Source organism: Photinus pyralis, unplaced genomic scaffold (genome assembly GCF_008802855.1).
Source record: "Photinus pyralis isolate 1611_PpyrPB1 unplaced genomic scaffold, Ppyr1.3 Ppyr1.4_LG1, whole genome shotgun sequence".
Taxonomy (NCBI): Eukaryota; Metazoa; Arthropoda; class Insecta; order Coleoptera; family Lampyridae; genus Photinus; species Photinus pyralis.
In genome coordinates, this window is record NW_022170249.1 from 10994367 (window position 1) to 11011167 (window position 16801).

The following is a 16801-nucleotide window of genomic DNA, read 5'->3' on the forward strand; positions in this document are numbered from 1 at the left end:
CATGCGATTTATCAGGGTCCGAAACGTCTAAAGTGCAAATTATTCCTGAGTGAATTTTGGGGTCCGAATTATCTGAGAGCAAAATTTCTGGGTAGGGGAACGAATTTCCCAGATGAAATTTTTCCGGAAACGAAGAGTCCATCGTGGCATCGAAACGAGTGGTTTTGCGACACTGCGGGTGAAGGTATCTGAGGATACCAGAGAACCATCATCGTCAGCTGAACTCCGAAGAAACTGCGATACATGGCGCCGGCATCAGAAAGGTAGGCCTACCTATTTTGTAAATCTGTCAACGGGTCGTGAGTGATTTCGTTCTGACATTGCGGCGGTAGACAGTTATCGTGTCTGTTTGTTATTAAGAGTATCCACAATTAAAGTGTACTTATTGTAGCGTTAGGTATATTAGTAGTAATATAAATGTTAGTCGATTTTTTAATCATTATTTATTAGCCCACTGGTCCTGAGAAAGAGGGATATCCGCTCGTGCAGAGCTAGTAATCCGGTGCATTACGGTAGGTACTTTACCACCCAAATAATTAGAGTCGGTTAAAAAAGCGACACACCAATTCAGGGTGTTGCAATTCCTATTTTAAAAATGGATTTCTGACTGTAATTTTTGTTCTAGTGATGATTAATTACTCGTACTTTACAACTTTTTAACGGCTTTTATACGGTAGGGTGCATGGAGTGAGAGAGTTACTGAATTTCTTGTTGTTATTTTTTCTATAACTCACTTCGAAACATTATTGACATTATTTTTCAAAGTATTTCCACTGGTCACTTGAAATTATAGACTGCTACACTATATATGGGTTTTCAAATGAAACGTAAAGGCTATTTTCATTTACTATTGAACATTTTCATTTATCATGGAAGTACGTCTTTCCTCGCATAATCTAAAAGTTTTACTTTTGGTTTTTCCTATCGACCACGTATTTCTTAAAAGATTTTAAAGTTTATAATTTGTTATGTTGGTAATTACATTTTTTGTACGCTGAATTTCTCCGCTAATTGAAAGCGATCCCATTGATGAAAAATTAAGTTTTAATTAAAGCTTCTTTACTAGAACGGGGGCTGTAAATTAACTTAATTTTTCATTTTCCTTTCTCGATGTTTCACTGTATATAAGTGGGAGTTAATTAAGATTCAGTTAGAATTAAAACAAAATTTAATTCAAAAGCGATTTGTTATTTAACACACAAATTAGACTACCTGTACAAATAAATACCACAATATAGTTAATATAAAACAATGTGAATTTTCCACTGGACAGATTAGTACCTACATTATTGCAATATCAACCGGAAGGAGACAGGATTGCGCACAAACATAGTGATTGCATGTATATAAATATTGACTAGCATTATATCATGATATGAATAGGCAATAAGGTACTTATTGTGCTGAAAGTGCTATGCGCCGCGTAATCCCAGCTCCCAAATGTACAATTAAGTCAGAGAATACAAAAAGCTCCAAATGTTGATAGTAGGTTGTCCATCTACATTACGGTCCTAAATTAATTTTCTCTGCTTAAATGATGCCACCATTAAAAATTGCCACTGCAAAGTTCTTCTCGATAATTAGTATCTTTGTCAATAGATCGAAGTAATCAGCCTTATCTGTACGCGTTTAGAAATCACACTTATGATAACATACAACGTCAATTAATTATGTCACGATCAAACTTCACATTCCCCTATGTTGTGACCGAGTGTTGAAGAACTGACAAGTTGCAAATGGTAATCAGTGTTTAGAACAAGGTCTGCCACGCAACCCTGAATTCCTGAAATGTATCTACCCCCCGTACCGGCTAACACTTGCGGCATGCCCCCGATGTATAATCCAGGTTTCGCCGTTCTAATCCGTGGCAATTCCACGAGTTGTGTTGTTAGTGCCGGACCGTTGTCGACCACTAATAAACCGATACCGCCGTCCCTAAAACAGATAGCGTAACATTGGGCTTCTCCGTTAAATAAATGCAAGAGTACTTCACCGCTCTGATGCGATGCCATAGGTTGTCGTGGATCACTGTCGAATTGTGAACTACCACTACCTCTTCAGTGCGATCTGAAAATCTCAGCACGAGATTACCGTGTTCCAATCCCAAAGCTAGAAACTCTGTGTATCCAGTGTCGAGCCATAGCAAAAGTCCGTTCATTGAGCTCACTTTGAATCTCATATTGATGTCCAGACGGGTAGTTGAAAAGGTGGATATTGTTTGCGGTTCGCTGAAGTGTAAATAGCTGTCGTGGCCTTTGAAAGAAGGTGGGCCGCGATTGCAAACTTGGTCCCTGTATCCCGGCTTACAGCGGCACGTGAAATAGTCTAATTGGGGTATACATTCTCCATCCTCACCACACGGTCTTGCGACGCACGGATGCGGACAATTATCTACGTTTGCACCACCTAAAGCTTCTGCAAGAATAGGAACGGTTCGTCCATTTATCGACACTTTTTGTATGCATCCAATGAAAGCGGAACGTACGCGTACATGTGGCGAAACAATTCCGAAATTTGGAGCTCCGCCTAGGAATAAATTTTGAGGTAGCGATAATTGCGTGAAAGCTCCAGGTGAAAGAACTTCGATAGGTAATTGATTGTCTACTTCTAGTATAGCTAAACGGCTAGTTCTCGACACTTTTATCTGATGCCAACCTCCAATATCTAACCTTTTCGGACTCCTTGCTATCGCCGACCCTGTACCTAAATCGAAAATAAATTCTACAAATCCTTCATTTAAATAAAGAGCTATAAAATCTCCAAATCCGTCTGCTCGATGTCCGTTGTATAAAATAAGCCCGTCTGCAGCTGTCGGTTTTAAGGTAATATCTAGGTCTAACCATGTTAAGGCCTCTTCTCCAAGTCCTCTATATCTCAAGTGGCTTGAGCCATTGAAGGAGGGTACTTGTAGATCTACACGTATTTCGCACAAGTCGCCTGAAAAGCCTAACGGACAAAGGCAAACGGCAGACGAGTCGCTTGTTAAACATTTTCCGCCGTGCTGGCAGGGAACATGACTACATCGATCAGCAGTACATTCCTCTGCAAAATGCAGCAGAATCAATAACGATTTCGAAATAACTTCAACGCACTTACCGATACCGTATCCTTTGGCGGCTTCACCGATAGGCTCAAGCGCAAATTTATACGTGTGATCATTTACTTCTAAATTTCGCAAACACCCCTTTAATCCTGACGATACGGGTAGTTTTTCAGAAAGTCCGGTAGTATTACCGGCTCCACCTATAAAGAGGGGCTCTCTAAAGGTAATTCTGGAGAAAAGACCCTTCGAGCGCCCTTGAACGTGCTTCCCGGCGTTTAATTGCAACCACGCATCCCATCTGTGCCTGTATAAAGTTATACGATTCCATTGATTTAGTAGCACGGTCTCCTTAGAGCGAACAACCCCAATTCCCGAACCACAATCGAATCTACGAAATTCCAAAATTTTAATTTTGGCAACACGCGTAGGTACCTGCTCACCTAAATTCCACAAACCCCTGATGAAGTAGAAGAGCCATGAAATCTCCGGCCATATCGTCCCTTTCGCCGGTAAGAAAGAAAATTCCATCGTAAGCTTCGGGTCGTAATTCAAGTGTAAGCTGCACGTGTTTGTAGGCACCTCTGAGTGCAGGAAATGCCAACCAGCTCGTGCCAGTAAATCGGGGGGAACGAATCTCCACATCTGCACAGATCGATTCATTTTAATTGTAGAAAGTTTGCGCAATAAAATTATTTCAAAGCACGAACAACTTCGTGTAATGAACCAATAAAGCACAACCGCAATATAAAACTCTCCTTTCAAATTATACAAACCTTTTATAATTAAACAAACACATGAAAGTTGCAGATAGCAAAGGTAGCAAACACATCAGAGGGAAACGTTTCTCTAACATCTACCTTATTTCCCCGAATGACCCTTAACGGTTTCCTTTCAATCTTTACGGGTGCCGTGAGTTTACGACATCTAACACGTTTGGTTTATTGAGCGATTGTTTCAAACTGTAATATAAAGAAATGTTTTCAAACCTTTTTCACAGCGCGATCCGCCTTTTCCTAATGGACATAGACAAATCGGCAAATTGTCCGAACTTCCTATGACGCATCCTCCTCCCGAACCACAGTCTAACGGACAGGGTCTTTCTGTTGCTAAAGGTAATGTCGATTTCGGTAATGTGGAGGTGTCAGTTAATTTCTGTTCTAATCTTGGACCCTGTGTGGTACTTTCGTTTGCGTTTTGTAAAAGTATAATTTCGCTACTTCCATTAATCGAGGTTAAGTGTGCGTCGAAAATGGCATCTTTTTGGTAAAGGACGTCGATCTCGTTTTCATCTGTACCTATTTGGTCCGGAGATAGAGTTGAATTAGACTCTAAAATTAGACAGTCTCAAATAGAAACCCAGATTCGTATATGTTAAATACCGTAACAACTGTATCCATCTTCTTGCAAGTCAAATCCCTCTTTGCAGTCACATTCGTACATGCCATCGTGTAACTCATAGCAAAGCTGTTGACAGGGACTTCCACGTCCACACTGACCTGTAACAAAACAACAAATTTTATTTCGCCATCAATTATGTTATCTATGAAGATAAGGTAGGAGCGGAAAGTAAGGGAAGCTGAGGGGATCTAACATAAATTACGAGAATAACCTTAAGACAGAATTAGAGAATTGATAGTGGTACGAAAGTAAATTGGATTACTTTTCCCAATTTCTATTTTTCGTATTAGCTGTTATCTTTACAAAGGTCCGTTCAAATAAATGAAAGGTATATCAAAATCGCTCGCCTCATTTCTTTCATTCTAGGGTTAGAAATTCGTCATATTGTTCCAAATGTTTACTGCCTTATTAGAAATAAAATCCTTTTCTAACGGAAAATAGGTGGAAGCCCTAAAATGCATCCCAATCTTTAATGAACAATAATTACTTTTAGTTCCAATCGCCGTTTCCTAGTTCCGCCGATGCTAAATCTTTATATTTTTACAAAATATGTAACGGATTACCCAATGCGAGTTAAAATGTATAACAACGAGCAAGATGCAACAAATGTAAGAGCAGCGGCTCCATTCCCTTCTGTAGAAGACCTTTCCCTGAGATGGTACAGCCCGAGCACTCGCTCTTGTGACAAAAGTAATGCGTGAGACCCCCGCGTGTACCTGAAAATTCCTCCACTGGAGTGCGCGATAGAACATCTCATCGATACCAAATGCGAGGAGGACCCTATCAGGATCCTACCTGCGGAAGTACGTCCTTATTGGTTTAAGTCGATTTTGGAATTTTTATTACGGTTGACAGGCCGCAGGACATTTCGACCATAATACCAGTCCGCGTTTCCGTGGCCAATCGGTGCCGAATACTGCCCTTTATGCGCTCGTTCTTAAGTAAGTAGATACGAAAATAAACCTCGCTCAAAGGATGGAGGGTCCACCTAAATAAGTGTCAGAAAATTCGGAACCATTGTCTACGTTCGAAAAATCTTAAAACATACGGTTTCAGGCACCCGGGAACTGAATTTCTCTAATAAATAGGAAAATTCAAAGAAACAGCGTTTTGTTTTTATTGCAGCGCTTTGTGCTTTTCGCTTGCGTTTTGTTTTGAGTGTTCGCGGCGACATTAAATCACGAACCAATTCTGCAAGACATCGCTAATACCTGAAATCCGAATCGGGGAGATTTATATGTTTATCATTTATTTTAATCGAATTATCAGTAAAGAAACTGAATTGCGCATATTAGTGAAACTTGCATTATTTGTTAGGATAACATTAATTATCTGATCAGTGAGGATATTTTTTTGATTTATTTAGATGAAGCTTTTACTTTTTTGGAGTAACCGTAAAATTTGTTTGGTTTCGTTGTTCTACCATAATATTTGAGGTGATTGTGAAGGTGTACGGACGTGCGTTTATCAAATAGTGCAGCGCTCTGATAACAACAAAATCGAAACTCAAGGTACAATTTAAACATTTACAGTAAAATTAGTGCTAATTTGCTTTAACTTTCACTACTCTCCCCAATCCCTCCCCAATCTACGGATTGGGGAAAACTATAAAAATTAAAGAATGAATTCAATCTCAAATATGACTCCCAGCCAAAGGAGTTCTAACACCCGTTCATTTTCCAATGTAATACAAAAAAATCCATCATTTCATTATCCTAAAAGAGATCAAAGTATTATCTTAAACGCAGTAGAGGGCATAAAAATTAAAGAATATGTATTGAGTATAGGTACCATTATAAAACCAGAGAATATTATAGCAGCGTCTAGGGTCCCTAATGATTGCATATGTATATTTCTTAAACACAAGGACAATGTAGATACATTGATAAATGAATACAAATCTATAAATATAAACGGTAATGAGATCGCCTTTAAAAGATCTGTAACACCAGCAAAAAAAATAATATTATCTAATGTATCTCCGACGATACCTAATGACGTAATAGAGAAATTATTTAAAGACGAACTCAAAATTAAGCTAAATTCTCCAATAAAATTTATAAAAGCAGGAATAGACAGATATGAATACTCGCATATCCTGAGCTTTCGTAGATTTGTTTATGCCGAAATAAATGACAGCACACAGATACCAAACTTTGCTACGATTTCTTTCGAAGATGAAGAGTATAGAATTTATCTACAAGTAGATTCAAAATGTTTTAAATGTGGAAACAACGGCCACATCGCCGCAACATGTACTCAAGATTTTCCACAATTGCCTAGTACACTCACGCGCCCATCAATCGATATTGAAGATGAAGCATCAAACTCCGGCGATGTCACTATCGCACCTGAAAACATCACAATATCACCAATAACAAATGATAATATTAATAATAAACGATCACTATCGACTACCAAAACAGACTCGTCACCAGAAATAACAGAATGTAATCAACAAGATTTTGCATTTGTAACTCCAACTCTCAGCACTAATCTACCAAAAACTAAAGAAAAGCAAAAAGCAAGACTGCCACCTAAAAAGAAAGTAAAAGCAACTACAAAAGATGAAGAAATGACCATAGAAGAAATGCTCCAGCCAATTCAGTCACATATAGAAGCAGAACCAGATAAATTTCCGTTTAAATTTTATGAATTCCAAAACTTTTATAAAGCTATTATCTCCTCCCAGCATCCGTACACAGATGCAAAAAGATTTTATAATGATACGACAAAACTTATTGCCATTATTGAAGACTTTCATCACCTTCCCCTCCACAGGAAAATTAAATACAGACTTACAAGAATAATTTCCAATATAACCAAAGGAAGAATAAGAGAAGAAAACCCAGACCAGCTGACTGAGGAATCATCATCACAAAGCTCTTGCTTTGATGATGGAGACTTTTACTAGCTGCCAGAAACAATTAAAACAATCCCAAGAAATACTAAAAAATTCACATCTATACCCAATAATCTAATCCTACAATGGAATGTTAACAGTTCCCGTTCAAGATTTGCTGAAATAAAACAACTAATACAACTATATCAGCCATCAATACTATGCCTCCAGGAGACCCGCACAACCACCACAACAAGAATTTATCTTAATAATTACGTAGAATTCAGATACGATCATCCTAATGGATTAAATGCTTCTGGAGGAGTAGCTATATATGTACACAATAGTATATATTCTAAACAGATACCAATTAACACCACTATTCAAAGTGTTAGTGTTGATGTGCACTTACCTGGGTTGAGTAAGGTCTCAATATGTAATCTATATATTCCACCGCAAACAAAATTTACTTCACTTGACATAGAGAGAATAGTCAATCAAATGAGCAAGCCTCTTATTTTATTAGGAGATTTCAATTGCCATAGTTCTTCATGGGGAAGTAGAAGCAACTGTAACCGCGGAAAACAAATCGAGAACCTATTGCTGAATAATTCAGACATATGTCTTTTGAATAATGGAAATCCAACCCATATGACGGCCGCCTCTGGTGCACTGTCGGCTATTGACCTAACAATTGCATCCACATCTATCTTTCTAAAATTGGAATGGAGCACGCACCATGATCTTTGCACTTCAGATCACTTCCCCATCACTATCAAATTTAATCTTCCGATAAATACTGAAGAGAAAAATGGTTATAACATCAATAAAGCAGACTGGTCCAAGTATACAAACAACACACAAACCATCAACGCAGAAACAAATTTGCTTTTAGAAGACAAATTAACTAGATTCTATAACACTATTCACACCGCTGCTGAACAATCCATTCCAAAACGCCAAACTCATACAAAAACGCAGGTTCCTTGGTGGACTCCCGAAATTAAATTGCTGATAGACGAACGTAAAAGTCACCTCAAAAAGTATCTAAAGTTTAGACGAATAGAAGATCTCGTACTATACAAAAAATTCCGAGCAAAATCAAGACTAGAGATTAAGAAACAGAAGAACGAAAGCTGGATGAAATTTATTAAAACAATCGACAACAACACTCACTCCGGAATCATTTGGAAAAACATTAAAAAAATAAAAAAATCTCAAACTGATCAAGAGTCAACAGAAGTCAAAGCAATTGAAAGAGATAACAACATAATAATTAACAAGCAAGAAATAAGTGAAGAATTCGCAAAATATTATCAATACACCAGTAATAATAACTTTTATTCAAAAAATTTCCAACAATATAAAATGCAACAAGAACAAATTCCTATTGACTTTGACTCACTGGGCAATGAAACCTATAACCTTCCAATTACTGAAAAAGAGCTTGAAGATGCAATACTCAAAACTAGGAACTCAGCTCCCGGTCCCGACAATGTTTATATGGAAATGGTAAAACACCTACATAAAACAGCTCTAGATGCTCTCCTTAAAATTTACAATGAAATATGGAATACCCAACAGATACCAAATAGCTGGAAACATGCAATTATAATTCCCATCCCAAAAAATAACAAAAATAACTTAAAAATGGTAAACTATCGCCCTATATCTCTGACAAATCATCTAGGAAAAATTCTTGAGAGAATAGTCCTGAAAAGATTCTCGTGGATTATTGAATCCAAATCTCTCCTAAGCGAACAACAAAATGGCTTTAGAAACAATCGATCCACTATGGATAACTTGATAATTCTGGATACAGATATTAAAAATGCGTGGACAATTAACCAAAACCTAAATGCAGTTTTTATAGACTTCGAAAAAGCTTTTGACACAATCTGGCGCAACAAGATCCTTCGTACACTACATGAATGGGGAATAAGAGGTAACCTACCAAAGTTTATTAGAAGCTTCTGAAAGATAGAACTTATTCAGTAAAGATAGGCAACAAATTATCTCAAACCCACAGCCAACTCAATGGGACTCCACAGGGTGCAGTGATAAGTGCAATGCTTTTTAACATTGCTATAAATGACATTGGGAACTGTTTTCGAACACCAATTAGCTACAGCCTTTTTGCTGATGATTTGGTCTTCTATATAAGAACTTCAAACCAAGAATATGCTGTGAAATCCCTACAAGAAACGATTAATCTCTTACAAGAATGGTGTGACCAGAATGGTCTTAAAATATCTACAAACAAAACTAAATGTATATCTTTCTATCGTTCTAAACCACACAAACTTAAAATTAAAATTGGAGATACCCCAATTGCTCAGGTGAAATCACACAAATTTTTAGGACTATTGTTTGACGATAAATTGACATGGAAGCTACACTTGCATAACCTGAAAGAGAAATGCATGAAGAACATGAACATCCTGAAAGTTATAAACAACAGCAACAAAGGACCAAATCGCTCTATGCTGACATATTTATATAATGCAATCATCAGAAGTCGACTAGATTACGGATCCATAATATATAACTCAGCAACACCAAACGTTCTAAAAACTATTAATGTGATCCAAAATAATGCGTTGCGTATTATCACAGGTGCGTTTCGCACCACACCTATAATAAGCCTTCACAATGATGCTGGAATCCTAAATCTTGAAGAACGCAGGAAAACATTGGTTATAAAATTCCTCATAAAAAGTTATGAACGTAGAAAAGAAATAATATTCTCAAAAACTACTTCAAAATTTTATGACAAACTCTACTCAAATAAAGAAAATCTTCCATATCCTGTCCATTTAACAGCAAATTGCATAATGTCAACATTGAAGTTTCCTACCTATCTCCTAGAACAAATTATTCCGCTTTCCACTCAAAACCCTCCTCCTTGGCAAGAAAAACTAATTATTGTAGACTTTACATTAAACAATAATAAAAAAAAACAGTGTTCTAAACAGTGAACACGTTCAACTATTCCGGGAACAAATGTGCCACAAATACAGAAATTATTTGACAATTTACACCGACGGATCCAAAAAGGATAACTCAACATCATGTGCGTATTACATCGATCAACAAACCTATGAATATAAACTTCCCCGAATGAGCTCGATTTTTTCTGCAGAAGCCATTGCCATAAAACTTGCAATTAACCACATCGCCGAAAATCTAGACACAATGCAAAAATATCTAATCCTGTCAGACTCAATAAGCATACTGAAAGCCATAGATAACATCAACAATAAAACATCTCTGATCACCTCAATCCAAAATTCGTTAGTACACCTAATAAAATCTAAGAACGCTAAAATATCTCTAATGTGGGTCCCATCACACATAGGAATTAAAGGTAATGAGTTAGTGGATAGAGCAGCGAACCGTGCACATGAACAAGGTTTTCGATACAATGTATCATCAAAGGAAGATTTGTGTTACTTCGCCCAACAACTTCTCTGGGAAGAGACAAGACTAAGGTGGTTGTCACTGACTAGCAACAAACTTCGACAAGTGAAGGAGTCAGCATTGGAATGGAAAACGTCAAACCAACAACACCGTAGATTGGAAATCCTCCTTACTAGGATAAGAACTGGTCACACGGCCCTCACCCACGGCTATCTGTTGAGGAGAGAAGAGCGGCCAATTTGTCAAACTTGCAATGTCCCAATCTCGATTGAACATATTTTAACATCATGTAACGTCTATAAGGACTATCGTGAAAGATCAGGGATACAAGGTACTCTAAAGGATATCCTACAGGACTGTGAAGAAAAGGTGTATAATTTAGTAAACTTCCTAAAAATGTCAAACCTCCATAGAATAATTTAATTAACCCTCTGTAACTCCATTTATGTAGCACTATGTAAAATGTAAAATAATAGCAATTTAAAGGCGTAATGAGTAATGACCAAAGCAGTTAAACACGCCCAATAAAAAAAAAAAAAAAATTATTTAGCTTGGAATTTTTATCACATTTATAACTCTTCTCAGAGGGGGGGGGGGGGGGAAACGTTTATTTCAAATGCACGTCCAAACATATGCAACCAATCTATTATTATTCTAACAAATTTATTTACCCAACAATATGGTATTTTTAATTAAGTATCTTTGTAACTAACGGATCATTAGGGGAAGTCAAATCGTGTATTGTTATTTTTGCTAAATGAAACGCACTTGAAACGAATATTCAAAATGGAGTTAATTGTATTCGTTGTTAGCTTGATGTATTTATAAAAGGAAAGGGTGACCTGGTTTTGTTGCTAATATTTGTTGGAAATTTTCGTTTAGTGTTTTAATAAAAAAAATTGTTTAGATAATGGACATATTATTTATGAGATGTATAATTGGCGTGAAAGCAGCAGGACATTGCCAACCTTTATTCAGGAATATTCAAACAACCTCTTTCAAGTGTCAAGCCCCAGCAAAGTGAGCCTACTGGGTGAGGCAGGTGTTCAGGTGACATCTGAAAACTAAGCGCGTTTTAAATGCGCTGCATTGGACGACACCTGATACATCTACGTTAATCAAGTTCTACAGACAAATTTGACTAATTACGTAATCCAATTTTACGAATCTACTTAATGAACAAAACTTACAAAAATTAAATTCGTTTAGGTACTTTATGTAAAGAACTGCAACTATGCAATTAGCTTCAACGTTGGGATTTAAACGATAATTTGAAGTGTAAGTAGCTTACCATTCCGAATTGCACTTGTGGAGATGCTTGGGTCTATTTAATGATGAGAATCATGGAGAACAGCTAACATGTTAAATTAGAATATTTATGTTCAAAGCTTTCTGTGACTTTGACTTCATAAAATAATTCAGAAACGTTGTTATTGTTGAATTTAATTGTTCGGTGGTGGACATTATTTGGAACATTCTACGTATGAGTCACGCTGTAATTCTTTATCGTTGAAAAGCACTGGCAACGCAACAATACTGTATTATTGTAGATTTATCTAATTCTCCTTTATCTATTGTGAATGAATTTCCAAATGAAAAAATCAGAATGTTTATTTCCGCACCACTTGCTTTCCACCTTAATTCGACAGTTAGTAGTCATGACCCCGGAACAACTGCGTATATACTTATCTTGATTAAAATAAGACGCGGAATTGATGTTCCTCCATTAACAAATTAAAATTAGCGATATTACTGTTTCTAATCGGGAAATGCGATTTGATTTCAAATTGAGCGTTATAAATGATAGATTAAAAAACAGAACCCCCAAAGTTGTAATGACAATCAGTTAGATTGTCTAGTTACGAGCATTTAAAACCGACATTGAATTAGTAGAAATTGACTCAATTGTCGACAAATCCCCAAACGATTACGGAAATGTGTTACGATCATTGAACAGAGCACCCAAATTCAAAAATCGCTTTACGCCGTGAATAATGAAATGGTGCAGACAGAGAAGCAAATTTTCTGACAAGAACATCCAGACTTCTTACAGAGGAAACGGAAGAGATAAGAGGGAGAGAAGGAGGAAATAGAGATGGCAGGTACGCCTGTTAGAGGGGTTAGAGGAAGACAGGATAATAGAGGCTAGAGAGATTTTCCGTAAACCGTTAATTATACCTACGCACTCACCAAAAGTTTTGTAGAAGGGCTGACATTTATAATAATTTAATAACTTTTAATAAAATTAATAGACAGGAGGAGCGAAGTGGAATTTCACTGAGGAAGGGAAGAACGGAAACAGTGAAGTACAGTGAATACAAGAAGTATAATAATTGCGAAAATAGAACAAGAAAATCAAAAGAAGGATTTATGGGCACAAGGAAGAAGCTATAAAGGAGAATGGATAAACTAACCAGAAAGAGCCGAGAGGATGATGTGAAACGGAAGATGTAATTGACGGATTCTGAATCGCAAACTAAATAAAATACTTATCAAGATTTAATTTAGGAATAATGAATATGGAAGTTAGTGACAGAAAATGTAGGAAAAATATAAAGATGAAAGGATTAAATGGGAGTAGAAATGAGGAAAGAGCGTTTACTAATTAAGAAGAGATTTAGCAATGGAAATGCAGATTCCCTAAACAAATCGAAAACTACAGGAAAGTCAGGAAACACCTTGAGGACCGTATCGCAGCGGGTGAAACTAATATTAAAATTAAACACGTTCGTGAGATTCCTAAAATTGTTGCTTTAAACTAACGTTGCCCAACAGACTTATTGATTTAAAGTGGTACTACCAAAACGTTCGTGGTCTTCGCTCAAAGGTGGATCAGTTTTATTCTTCTGTTAGCGTAAGTGAATACTGTAACGGAAACGCTCCAGACATGACGTCGCCTTTGGCGCTCTGGAATTTTCTACGCGCGCGATAGTGGGATTTGTATAGGAATATTCCAGACTATCCGGTAATTACGTGTTCTGGACTTACATTGCTTGCGTGTATAAATGGTTGCGGACCGAACATCGCAGTCAGTCTACTACCGAACGAGATCGAGTACAGATGAAACATAGAGCGCGGAAATATAAATTGCGAAGTGTGTGATATAAATAATCGATACAAATTGTACAGTTTTTTATAGTGTTTTAGTTTTGTTTAATAAATATTGAATCGAACCCGAATTTATAAATCACGTTACAATACTTACGATGTAATATGTCTCACAATCTGCACTAACTTCAGACATGTTAAGCTCAGAATTTTTTCCTACAGACTATACAGTTTATAGATGTGATCGCCAATATAGCAAAACAAATCAAAAGTGGGGCGGTGGAGTTCTATTGGCTGTGAAGAGTCACCTCCATACGGAACCTATCAACATGACAGCGCCAACAATATCGTTCCCACTGTAGATATATTAGGTTGCAAGTGTTACCATAGTTCTCATGTGATTTGCATATATGTCGTTTACCTTCCACCAGATACCACCATCAGTGATTACAGCAGGTGATCGATTATTTTGAAGAATTGATTACTGTAAAAGGTGAAACATTATTAATTTTAGGAGATTTTAACAGCCCTGCGTTTAATAATGCTAAAACCCACCAAAACTACACTGATTCATGAACTAATGAACTTTCTCGATTTGTTACAATTTAACACAATAACTAATGAACAAAATCGACTTCTTGATCTTATCATATCAAATGCTAATGTTGAAGTTCTACGAGATACCAAACCGTTGGTTAAAGAGGACTCTTACCATGCCTGGTTCACTCGTGAAATAATTAACAACATTAAACTGAAAGAATACTAGGTACCTCAGGAAATAATGAAATGCAAATTCATTGGCGCACAACAAAACTACACCCGTCTCCGTTCGCTATAGTGAAAAATCAGATCTCTACTGTATATAAAGCTTACCTAGTTTCTGTGGAGTGCTCTGCTACCACCGACATTAAGCAGTTTTGGAACTTTATACAAACGAAGAAAGGCACCACTCGCATACCAAACAGAATGTGATATAATAATGAGACATACACTGACTCCCAGTCTATAATTAATGCCTTTGCTAGTTACTTCAGCAGCGTCTACCATGCTTTCGAGCATTCAGTTAACGTAACCTACCACCAACTGGCCCGTCATCAGCACTGTGAAAGAAACAGAAGTTTTTTCAGCCATAGGTACATAAACTTAGCAACAAAATGACTGCCGGACCAGACCTAATACCAAGTTTTCTCATAAAAGACTGCACCATGCATTATTAATAAACCGATACAACGAAATATCGAAGGATCCTCAGTATTACAATAACTTTTAACGATAATTTATTTTAATGTTACAAAATACATCAAATTCATGTCTTGGCCATTGAGATAATGCTCTTAATCTTGTTTTGATCAAAATCCATGTGGTCGCCAAAAATAGATCAAATTCATGTTTTGATCATTGAGATAATGCTCTTGGTCTTTTTCCCAACGTTCTTGGTGCATAAATAACGATTTTGACATGTTTTGATCAAAATTCATGTGGTCGCCAAAAATAGATCAAATTCATGTTTTGGTCATTGAGATGATGCTCTTAGTCTTTTTCCCAACGATGTTGGTGCATAAATAACGATTTTGACATGTTTTGATCAAAATCCATGTGGTCGCCAGAAATGCATCAAATTTATGTCTTGAGCATTGAGATAATGCCCCTAGTCTTTTTCTCGACGATCTTGGTGCATAAATAACGATTTTGATTATTTTTGATCAAAACCCATATGGCAATAATTTAACATTTTTGAATCACACACATGCGGTTATCAAATGTGCACGTGATGTACTCTTGCTGCATCAAGATAATGCGTTTGAAACCTTTTAAAACTCTAAATTCATGTATAAAGTGTAATTTTTGCTACATTTTGCTCTAAAACTTTCGACCTATACCACAGAGAAGAGTTATATTAAAGTATTACACATCTAAGAGTCATAGGGAATAATCTAGCGGAAGTCCCAACCCGATACATGACCTAGGGAATGAAATATGTTGATTTCTATTATATTGAGCCCGTAGTTTTTCCTGTTCCCGATTCACTCGAAGTCCTATAACTTTTGTTCCTATTGAACCAGCTTCCTGAAAATCAATAGCGTCCGTCCTTAATGTCCAAAGAACCCGTACACCAAATTTCAACTCAATCGGCCACTTTTAAAAAGAGTTAGAGCGCACACGGACGGACGGACGGACGGACGGACGGACGGACGGACGACAATACAAAACTATAAAGGATCTGAGGATCCTTAATAATATTCAATCTCTCGCTAAAAACGTGTGTTTTCCCAAGTGTGTGGAAGCTAGCTCGAATTTGTCCTGCACTTAAATCAGGAGATCCAATAGTGATAAGCAACTACCGACCAATCAGCATTTTGTCTAATTTCACAAAAGTCTTTGAAATGGTATTACATGCTAATATTAACCCACATGTGCAAAATCTAATTTCCCCCGAACAAAATGGCTTAATGAAAAATCGCTCAGCATTGACTAACCTAATGTACTTCACACAGTTTACATCCGAAATCGTCGACCAACAAGGACAAGTCGATGTAGTATACACCGACTTTTCAAAAGCCTTCGATCGAATCGACCATATGCTATTATTATTTCTAAACTATCTAGATTCGGACTAAGCGAGTCAGTGCTTACACTTCTGTATTGTTACCTCAACAACCGAATGCAGTACGTGTCGTACAATAACTTTAAATCGTGCTACTTTCCAGTGACATCAGGAGTGCCTCAAGGATCAATCTTAGGACCACTCTTATTCCTCCTGTTTGTGGATGACCTAATACCATGCCTCTCATGCGAAAAGTTAATGTTTGCTGACGACTTAAAAATATTCATAAATTTTTTTCTTCTTTCTCTTAAATTTGTTTATTTATTTATCATATATCTTTAATTTGTACTAAATCACCGTTATCATCTCTGTATGTTGTATTTTTGTCCTGTAATTGGAGTTTATCTGTTGGGCAATAAAGAAATTATTATTATAAAAATTATTATTATTATAACAAAAAAAATCAAACAAACAAAAAAAGAAAAAGAAAAAAATTATCTAGGTA

General features: G+C 36.7%; 1 protein-coding gene across 1 annotated transcript in view; it reads right to left on the reverse strand.

Moving 5' to 3' along the window:
* Positions 1-1167: 1167 nt before the first annotated feature.
* The window catches only part of LOC116181726 (pikachurin-like), a 144034-nt gene continuing 128400 nt past the window's right edge, over positions 1168-16801 (reverse strand). Inside the window, exons 2-7 of the mRNA XM_031502150.1 lie at positions 4423-4539; positions 4030-4371; positions 3484-3685; positions 3097-3431; positions 1989-3042; positions 1168-1935 (exon numbers count right to left, since the gene is read on the reverse strand). Coding sequence (XP_031358010.1) covers positions 1680-1935; positions 1989-3042; positions 3097-3431; positions 3484-3685; positions 4030-4371; positions 4423-4539 — 2306 coding nt within the window. The 3' untranslated portion in view covers positions 1168-1679. The remainder of the gene's footprint in view (positions 1936-1988; positions 3043-3096; positions 3432-3483; positions 3686-4029; positions 4372-4422; positions 4540-16801) is intronic.